At 38.8% G+C, this 10,387-nt stretch overlaps 2 gene segments (V, D, J or C); both read right to left on the bottom strand.

Annotated features, from left to right (window-relative positions):
- Positions 1-683: 683 nt before the first annotated feature.
- LOC118980837 (T cell receptor alpha variable 20-like) lies at positions 684-1,332 on the bottom strand. The segment is given in 2 exon segments: positions 684-1,030; positions 1,196-1,332. Coding segments are annotated over 2 exon segments (402 nt in total).
- Positions 1,333-8,501: 7,169 nt separating this feature from the next.
- LOC118980836 (T cell receptor alpha variable 18-like) lies at positions 8,502-9,150 on the bottom strand. The segment is given in 2 exon segments: positions 8,502-8,851; positions 8,971-9,150. Coding segments are annotated over 2 exon segments (486 nt in total).
- Between the last annotated feature and the right edge of the window lie 1,237 nt (positions 9,151-10,387).

The raw sequence follows: 10,387 nt of genomic DNA, 5'->3' as shown, positions 1-10,387 counted from the left end.
AGACAGAAACCTGTACTTGAACAAGAATTAAATAAAAATTATATTTAAAAAATGAAAATGAAAGAAGAAAAACGGAAGGGAGACTGATGAGAATCTCAGACGAGAAGAGAAGTGGAAAATATCAATTGGCTTTTATCAATACCAAAGCCACTGGTGTCAACGTGAGGGCCTCTGCTGGAGGGGGCCCCACTGGAGGCCAGGATTCAATGGAGTGAGAAATGGGAGTTGAGAAAACAGAGACAAGTAGACAATTCTTTTACGTGCTCTGATTGTTAAGGAGAAGAAAAATGTAGAAATGTGGCTGGTGGAGATGGAAACTTCAAGAAGACTATATTACAATGGAAAACATTCACTTGTAGACATGTGACCAGATTATTATAAGAGAATCCAAAAAAATAAATTTTAGGGAATAGCGTATTCCTATGCAGTCTCTTTTCAAGTGGTCCAAAATGAGAAACCAAGCCTGTCCATATCACAGCTCTCCCATCTGAGTCTGTGTGAAGGAACCGGACTGACCAAGGAAGACACATAAAGGGGACTGTCTGGTATACCTGGACAGAATGAACACTAATCTCTGCCATCTGGGTATGTCACAAGATTTCACTCTCCATATGACCACTTTGAAAGAAGTTCTGTGTGCTAAGTGAATACTTTGTTGAGGAGGAAAAACAGCAGAGATGCCCTTATTCCAGAGGCTCAGCTGCAGGGTTTTGGTAGAGGATGCAGGTGCCTGGGGAGCACTGTGCCTCCACAGCACAGAGGTAAGTGGCTGAGTCTTCAGCTATAGGGGTTTTGATGTGCAGAGAACTCCCCTTCTCTGATAGCATGGCCGTTAGTCTTTCGTTCTGCTGTTCTTTCCCACTGGAATACAGGATGAAGAGGAATTTGGGGCCTTTCCCAGGATCTTGCCTGTACCACTGCAGCGCTCTGAAAGCACTGACTGTGTAACTGCAGTTGAGGCTGACACTCTCTCGTTCCTGGATCCTCAGGGTCTGAGGACTTTGCTCCACCTGGTCTTCTCCATTCAACCCTGTTCAGGAAAACAAAATAAAAAATGAGACAAAGCTTTGAGTTCAGCAGTTTTGAAAAACCCCAACAAGAAACTCAGGAGGAGCTGAGATTAAACCCCTGTCTTATCTTCCCACTTTTGGATACATCAGCACTTACAGTTCTCATCCCTGAACCTCTAACTTACAGCCAAGCTGAAGCCACAAGACTATGACTGCACACTCCAGCATGTTCTCCATCATGATATCTGTCTTGATACAACTTGTAATGATTCCAAAACTTCTTTCTGAGGAGCTGTTTTTGTGTCTTGTTCTTGTTCTCTCATGCTCAAGAGAGCCTTTATGTTCGTGGCTGAGCCAATCAGAAGCAAACCCTCCAGTAAGCATCCTGCTTTTGACCTTGAAGGCATTCGGGGAATGAGAGGAATAGAACCACTGCCACCTTGTGGTCACACAAGCAATCACATGGTACTCACTTCATGCTATCTACAAAGAAAAAGATTGATGGAAGGACATTGTGATATTTGGTGGTATAGATGAGCTTTAAAAAGTAATCAGAAAAGCCTTTTCTTACTTGCATTTTTAATTGTTTCATTGTTCCTATACAGCCTTAAAAAATGAACTACTAACCAGTTAAAAGAGTTGAACCCAAGTGTGGATATAACTGATTATGCCTCTCTTTGTAATACACAAACATCTCAACAGATGAAATCTTAAAAGAAGTAGAGTACTGAAAGAGAAATTAAATAGGTTGTGGATATGTCTAGAAACCTCTCTGATAGAAAATTGAGAACATAAGTTAACATATCTATTTCTTTTTTATTGTTTATTCTATTACAGTTGTCCCAATTTCTTCCCTTTAGCCCCCCTCCACCCAGACCACCCCTCTCTTCCACAACCTCCTCTCTGTTGTCCACGTCCATGAGTCATTCACACATGTTCTTTGACTAAACCCCCTACCCTCCATCATTTCTCTCCTCCCTCCTCTCCTACAGCAATCAGTGTGCTCCATGTTTTCATGTCTGTGGTTCTATTTTTCTCATCAGCTTATTTTGTTCATTAGATTGCACTTATAAGGGAGGTCATATGGCATTTGTCTTTCCCAGATTGGCTTATTTCACTTAGCATAACAGTCTCCAGTTCCATCCATGCTGTTGTCTTATTCAACATACTACTGGAAGCTATGGCCACAGCGATCAGACAAGAAATAAAAAAATCCAAATTTGAAAGGAGGAAGTAAAATTGTCATTATTCACAGATGACATGATAGTGTATATAGAAAACCCAGTAGTCTCCACCAAAATATTACTTGACCTATGAAGTGAATTTGGCAAAGTAGCGAGATACAAAGTATCTAATATCTAATATTTAGAAATATGTGGCTTTCTTGTACACCAACAATGAATTATCAGAGAAAATAAGAAAAGAAATCTCATGTACTACAGCAACAAGAAAAATAAAATACCTAGAAATAAACTTAACCAAGGATATAAAAGACCTGTACTTGGAAAACTATAGAACACTGAAGAGAGAAATTGAGGAAGATACATAAAAATGGAGGCATATACTGTGTTCATGGATAGAAAGAATTGACATCATTAAAATGCCCAAAGTAATCCAAAGTAATCTATAGATTCAATGTAATTGAATACCAATGATATATTAAATACCAATGGCATATTTCAAAGATCTAGAACAAATATTCCAAAACTTTATATGGAACCAAAAAAGACTCCAGATAGCCTCACCCTGAAAAAGAAGAACAAAGTAGGAAGGATCACAATACCTGATATCAAACTATAAGCTATATTTCAAGGACACTGTAATCAAGACAGTCTGGTACTGGCATAAGAGCAGATGTATAGATCAATGGAACAGCATGGACAGCCCAGAAATAAACACATGTCTCTGTGGTCAATTAATATTTAACAAAGGGAACACAAGCATACAATGGAGTAAAAATATCCTCTTCAACAAATGGTGTTGGGAGAACTGGACAGGTACATGCAAAAAAATGAAATTAGACCACCAACTGACACCACACACCAGAATAAACTCAAAGTGGATAAAGGACTTACCTGTAAGTTGTTATACCATAGAAGAAATCCATTTCTTCAAATATTTTATGCCTGGCTACAGGGACCGAGTGTGACAGAAACCCAGAATCACAAACTTGATAGATCTTAGGAAGCAGGGAAAGAAGAACATGCAGAAGGAAAATAACTCCATTTCTAGACCTCAGAGAGATCAGAAAATCACTGCAGGGGTGATTAGTATCCATGCAAATCATAAACATCTTACATAATATAAATAACATACAATAGTAGTCTTCCTTCTTCATTTGTCTTTTACTACCACGGTTCATTCACAGAGGCAAACATTCTAACACACATGAACACACACTCATTATTTTCAACAAACTTATATTTTCCATTCTGTGCTGTGCTTTTTTCTTGTGCAAAATGGCCACATGGCATAGCATTATATGGGTATGCCAAATTTTACTTAAGCAGTTTTGTATTTTTTCAACTTTAGATGATTTCTGATCTTTTACTACCACATATTATACTGAAATAAATATCCTCACACAGAGATTTTTGCCAACATGAACATAAATTTCATTAAAAGTAGAAAAACTATGAAAACTATGCATTTTCCATTTAACAAGTATTGCCAAATACTTCTAAACATACAGTGGCAATTTACACATTTACAATGTGCCCGAGCACTGGTTTCTCCACTCCCTTGCCACCACATTATATAAGCAAACTTCTCTAGCTTTCTTTTCTTTTTATTTATTTATTTATTTATTTATTTATTTATTATTTAACTTTTGTTCAAGTACAGTTTTCTTTCTTGTATTCCCAGCACTGCCCCCCCAGTGTTCCCCACCCCCCTCCCATCTCCGCCCCCCATCTTAGTTATTGTCCATGTGTCCTTCATACTTATTCATGTGAGTCCATCCCCNAGCAAACTTCTCTAGCTTTCTTTTTATTTATTTATTTATTTATTTATTTATTTATTATTTAACTTTTGTTCAAGTACAATTTTCTTTCTTGTATTCCTAGCCCTGCCCCCCCAGTGCTCCCCACCCCCCTCCCGTCTCCGCCCCCCATCTTAGTTATTGTCCATGTGTCCTTCATACTTATTCATGTGAGTCCATCCCCTTTTACTCTGTGCTTCTCTCCCCTCAACCCTCTGGACCCTGTCTAGCTTTCTTACTTCGATAGGTGAAACACGCTAGTTCAGAGTATCATTTTCAATTTGTGTATTGTCAGTAGAGCTGGTTTTTAAAAAACAATTTTAACTCTTTTTGTGTGTATTTATTTAAAAGTTCTGTTCTTAATTCTGCTTGTTAGTTTTGGAGTCAGAATGACAGAGAGAATACTCTACCCCTATGGTTTATTTGCTGTAAGATTCTGAAGTAGTTTCCTCAACTGAGTAATTCAGAAAGAATAGTACACACATTCTAGAATTGCCGTATCATTTGAAATATATATTGAGACAGATAAATAGAGAGCAGATAGATTAGACAGATAAACTAGAAATGGCTAGAACATACCAAACATAGTAAATATTAGCTATTATGTTATTAATGCAATTTTCTTTTGGAGAAGTAATCTTATTGGTTTATGAAACTCTCTCGATACTTAAGTTATATTTTTCTCTATTTTTGCATATTTTATTCTATTTTGTTTTTAATTTTAGCTTTGGTTGGTATTTTTGCCATGTTGAACTGTTTGCTTCATATATAATATTTATTGTTTATTCAAATGTATGCACTTTATTCTAACTTCTAAAGTTTGAGCCTTGCTTAGAAAATTTTGACAAACTCCAGGACTATTTTTTTTAAATCCTGAGGATTCTTATTATATTTCAAATGTAATAGTTCAAGTTTACAATTTGGAATTATTTTGATCTAAAAGGTAAGCCCTGGCTCATGTAGCTCACTGGATTGAGCACAGGCCTGTGAACCAGACGATCGAGGTTCGATTCCCAGTCAGGGCACATTCCTGGGTTGCAAGCCAGTTCCCAGTAGGGGCCATTTCCCAGCAGGGGATGCACGAGAAGCAACCATACATTGAAGTTTCTCTTCCTCTCCTTCCCTTCCCCTCTAATAATAAATAAATAAAGATTAAAAAATAAAATAAAAAGAGTAAAATGATAGGCACATACTTCAGAAAAAAGTAAAGTAGGGGTTTGATATTTTTAAGTGGCTAATTAATTGCCCCAACATTATCTGCTGAATATGTATATAGTTTATAAAGTGTGGCCCTCCCTCAATATTTCCAGGACACACCTGGCACCATACATAATTATTACAATATTTTTCACTATATTCCTTATGCTGACTGTGATTTATAGCTCCCTATTTTGTAACTACCAATCTGTACTTCTCAACTCCTTCACCTTTTCACTCAGCACCCCAATTTCTCTCCCATTTGGCAACCACCAATCTGTTCTCTATGAGTCTGTTTCTGTTTTGTTTCGTCATTTACATTTGTGTTCAGATTCCACATATAAATGAAATCATATCATATTTTTCTTTCTCTGACTGAATTATTTCATTTAGCATAATACCCTTTAGATTCATCCATACTGTCAAAAATGGTAAGACTTTATTCTTTTAAAATTGCTTTTGGTTATTTATTTACTTTGGATCAAACCTATTTTCTTGGATTATCTGAGGTATCCACTAACCTGGCATAGCAGAAATGTTGGGAGACAGTCACAAATTTCACTACAATTAGAATTGCTTTATGGTCATTCGGTTTTTAATTAAATTTATTGGGGTGACACTGGTTAATAAAATAATAGAGGTTTCAAGTACACATTTCAATGATCTATGTATTTTGTTGTGTTCCCACCACCCAAAGTCAAATTATCTTCGGTCACCATATATTTGGCCCTCTACGTTTTACTACCTCATACTCACTCCAAATCTCTTCCTTCTGGTAACAACCATACTGTTATCTGCATCCAGTATTCCCTCTCCTGGATATCTACCTGAAAAACTTGAAAACTTACATCCATAAAGATATATGCACACCTATGTTCATTGCATCATTATTCACAAAGGCCAAGACATGGAAACAACTGAAGTGTTCTTTGATAGGTGATTAGATTAAGAAGATGTGGTACATATATACGAAGGAATACTACTCAGCAATAAGAAAAGATGAATTACTGCCATTTGAGAGAACATGGATGGACCTTGAGAGTATCATGCTAAGTGAAATAAGTCAGGCAGGAAATGTTAAGAACCATATGATTTCACTCATATGTGGGATACAAGACTGAAAGCAACAAACAAACAAACAAACAAGCAAAACAAATTTGCCTTCATTTTTAAAGGATATTTTGTCTGGCAATAGAGTTCTAGGTTGTCAATTATTTTTCTTCCTTTTTAAGATTTTATTTATTCATTTATATTTATAGAGAGGGAAAGGGAAAGACAAAAAGATGATGTGTGACAGAAACATCAATTGGTTGCCTTTCACATATGCCCAAACCAGGGGCCAGGCCTGCAACCCAGGCATGTGCCCTAACCAGGAATCAAACTAGTGAACTTTTGCTTTGTAGAACAACACTCAGCCAACTGAGTCATGGTAGCCAGGGTGGTAGTCAACTAGTTTTCTTTTAGCACTTTAAATATATTGTTTCATTATCTTCTGGTTTCCTTTATTTTGAGTAAAAAAAAAAAATGAGTCATTACTTGCATTGTTCCTGCATGCAGGTAATGTATCTGTCCTTTTCCAGTGACTGCTTTTAAGATCTGATCTTTATTTCATTTTTTAAACAGAATTTTGATCTAATAAGCCTTGATGTGGCCTTCTTTGTATTTGTCATACTTGGGATCACGCTGCTCTAAAAGAAGTAAAAAAAGGTGACGCTAATTCCAATATGACAGCCCCACATTCATGACCTATGGTAATTTCCTCTCAAACTTTCTGTCTCCAAACAGAATTTAAATTGGGAGTTAGCATTCTAACAAAGGGATTGGGAAGGGGTGGTAGGGGCATAAACATTTAGTCTGAGAGTGAGGCAGAGAGTGAGGCAGCCAATGTCAGATCCAGCACATCCCAGCAGGCAGAGGGCAAAAAAAGAAGTACTTAATCTTTCTCTCTTCCCACCCACAGATCTATTGCCATTTTTTATCAATGGGTTAATGTAGTTAAGATACTAAAGAGCAAAGAAAACCTGATGACTCCACCCACAGGGGTTGGACTACCAGTGCACAGAACAGGACAGACAGATGGAGAGGAAGCCTGGATTGCTCCTGTCTCAATGAACTCCTCAGCTGAAGTACTAAGGTCAGTAAAAAGAATAAAAGAAAATTTTCCACGGTTGCTTATTAGAATTGGGATTTTATTCTAGGGCTTGAAGCTTGGCAAATGTTCAGATGACTCTTATTTCCTGTGTAGTGCTATCATAGCTCAACTTTGAAATCCAGAAATAAGAGATTACCTTATTCATTTAGCTCCCAAATTAATAATAGACAGTATATATCTTTCTCTTATGGACTGAATTATGTCTTCCTGAAATTCCTATGCTAAATCCCCAATTGCTAACATGACTATATTTGGAGGTAGGGTTTGGGGGAGGTAGTTAAGGTTAAGCAAATTCATAAGGAAGAGTCCTTAATTTCATAGGACAGGTGACCTCTTAAGAGAAAGACACTAGATCTCTGTGTGTGTGTGTGTGCATCTGCTCTTTCTCTCCGTTTGTGTGCAGAGAAAAGGCCATGTGAGAACACTGCAAAGAGGCAGCTGTCAATGAATCAGGAATGAACAGTCAGGAGACACCACACTTGCTCGTATTTTGATCTTGGTCTTCTAGCCTCTAGAATAATGAGGGAATAAGTCTGAGGTATACTGTTATATTTCCTATTCTCTTAGACTCTTCATATTTTCTATTTATCAATAGATAAATATAGATCCTTCCTATGGAAGCATCCATGATCTTTATATAAATATCTTTCTTGTTTTATAAGGAAATATATAATATTAACATATTTTAGTTTAAACTAATATTTTAGTCTAAACAGCTGAGATGGGTTAAAATCCTGGCCTCCTTTCAGATGGATTATTTTGAAACCTGAAGCGCAAACCCAGTGACTGAGTACATCATCCTCAGGATAAGGATTTGGGTGATGGCAGAGGAGACTGAATATCTGGAGGGGGGAGGGGTCAATGATGTCCTGGACTCAGCCTTTCCAGACTGGCTGCCTCTCACCTAATAAGGGGTGTGGACCAGAGGAGGGGATTCCTCCAGTGCCCTGACCGGTGAGTCTTTCCAGAGCAGTATTTCTTGAGCAGCTATATGGAATGATGAGTTAGCATGAAGTTGGGTTGAATTTTCTGTAGCAAGGACAGAGCTAGGAATTACCTGAACTTGGTTCATTTCCTGGAGAAAACTCTAAAATAGAGTCAATACTGCTTAGGGAGAAAATGTAACTCTCTCTCCCAGCGCTACCCACAGCCAGTGCCCCACCTACGTTCTTCTGGGTTTGCATTCAGCTCCCCCTGCAGCCTCCCACACTGTGTCACTCACAGCACAGAAGTACACTGCCGAGTCTGACATTTGCACTGAATGTTTTCTCAGGTGGAAGGAGCTATTACTCTTCACCAGATTGGCCTGAAAGCCTCTGTTGTGGACTTCCTGATTATCTGATGAGCTTTTCAAGAGGAGAACAGGTTCTTTTTCTGGATATTGGACATACCAGAAGAGATAAACTGAATACCCATAGGTGGTCTGGTAATTGCAGTTCAGTGTCAAAGTTTTCCCCTCTGGAAGGGTAACAGGGCCTTCTGTCTGGTTCACTGAGTCTCCACTGGTCCCTCCTAAAGTAAAAAGTAAAGGCTTTTTTATATTGGCAATGAAAAGGAATCATCTCCCATTTGGTAAGCATCCTAAATCCAAGGAATAAAACACCTTAGAAATCCCGAGAAATATTACTTACCCAACATCAACAAGATCGTAAGTACCAAGCTGGAAGCAGGCAGCATGGCTGGCAGGGAACCAGCAGCAGGTTTGGTTGGTAATACCACAGCTAAGGGGACTGTTCCTCTACTTTTGTGATCCTTTGGTGAAATCATCTAAAAATCTTGACTCGTGTGTTAGGCAAGACAAACTGCCCTGCAAGTTCCTGTCACAGGCTATAAAAAGAGAGGCATGCTCAGAAATGGCAGGTGTGTCAAACCAGCACCCAAGGGGAGCAGCGCCCTCTTGTGGTTTCTCTTCTCTCCTGCAGCCTTCCTCACACCTTGGAATTTGATCATTACCTTGGAATGGATCTTAAATTGTAGACCTAGAGGGGAAATGGGTATGCGGGATGAGAGGTGGAGCTCTAGGAAGGAAGCACCAAGCACCTTGTGCAGACTTCCCGATGTATGAGGCTAAGACAGTGCGCTATTCCTCAGTCACTCTCTTTAAGATTCAGGGCAATCAGACTCCCTGTAGTCTCCCTGGATCCAGAATCTAATGTCTGTTCCCACTAAGTATTCAGCTAATTTTAGACATCTTAGGATATAGTGAGAGTGGAAAATAAACACGATCTGAGTTATCTTCTTGACATATCCCCCCACTGGTCTGTGGAACTAGAAGATGAGCCCCTCTGCTTAGAATGCTCTCCCTTCCCTGCACTGCCCTTGCCTAGGTCACTTCTATTCATTCTTAAGATCCAACTTACATGCCACCTTCCTGTGAAAGCACCCGCCCAGCTCTTCTGGTTGAGTTAGTGCTCCTCATTTTCCCACCTTACCTGTGACATATCATCACTGCCATTACTGTATGATATTAGGATCATCTGTGTCCTGTTTTTCAGACTTGAGTTGGTGCCCTTGGGATCAGAGACTGAATCTTATGAGTCTCAGTAGCCAGTTCATGAAATATACAGATGCTTTGTTCACCAGTGATGTTCACAAAATATCTGCTTTTTTCACCAGTGGTGTTCACAAAATGAGTGAATACATGAATAAGTGGACATGTCTGGAGGGTACAATTATCTTTTTAAGGAAGTCTAGTCCCCATGAGAGCATATGACCAGCTTCTCCCAGAGGCAGAGCCAGGACCTGGGTAGCAGAGAAAGGCAATTTTTCTCAAAGTACAGGTCTTCATATCGAGGGCAATGCTTATACTGACTATTTTTTAAGTTTTATGGTGCCTCATATACACAAAAAAAGGACTTAAACATAAGAGGTTTGGTCTCCTCACAGGAAACAGACAGCAAATCCATCAGAAACTATACACTGTTGTGAAGAATCTGGGACAGACCAAGAGATGTGGTGGGAGGGCAGGGAAACACTTGCTCCAACTTCCCTGAAAACGGAACAGTGTCTGCCCCAGGAGTTACCCAGGGTTCCCACCCTCTGATTGCA

Source organism: Sturnira hondurensis, unplaced genomic scaffold (assembly GCF_014824575.4).
Source record: "Sturnira hondurensis isolate 20B ecotype Veracruz unplaced genomic scaffold, ASM1482457v3 Scaffold0023357, whole genome shotgun sequence".
Taxonomy (NCBI): domain Eukaryota; kingdom Metazoa; phylum Chordata; class Mammalia; order Chiroptera; family Phyllostomidae; genus Sturnira; species Sturnira hondurensis.
This window is presented reverse-complemented; position numbering and strand designations above follow the sequence as displayed.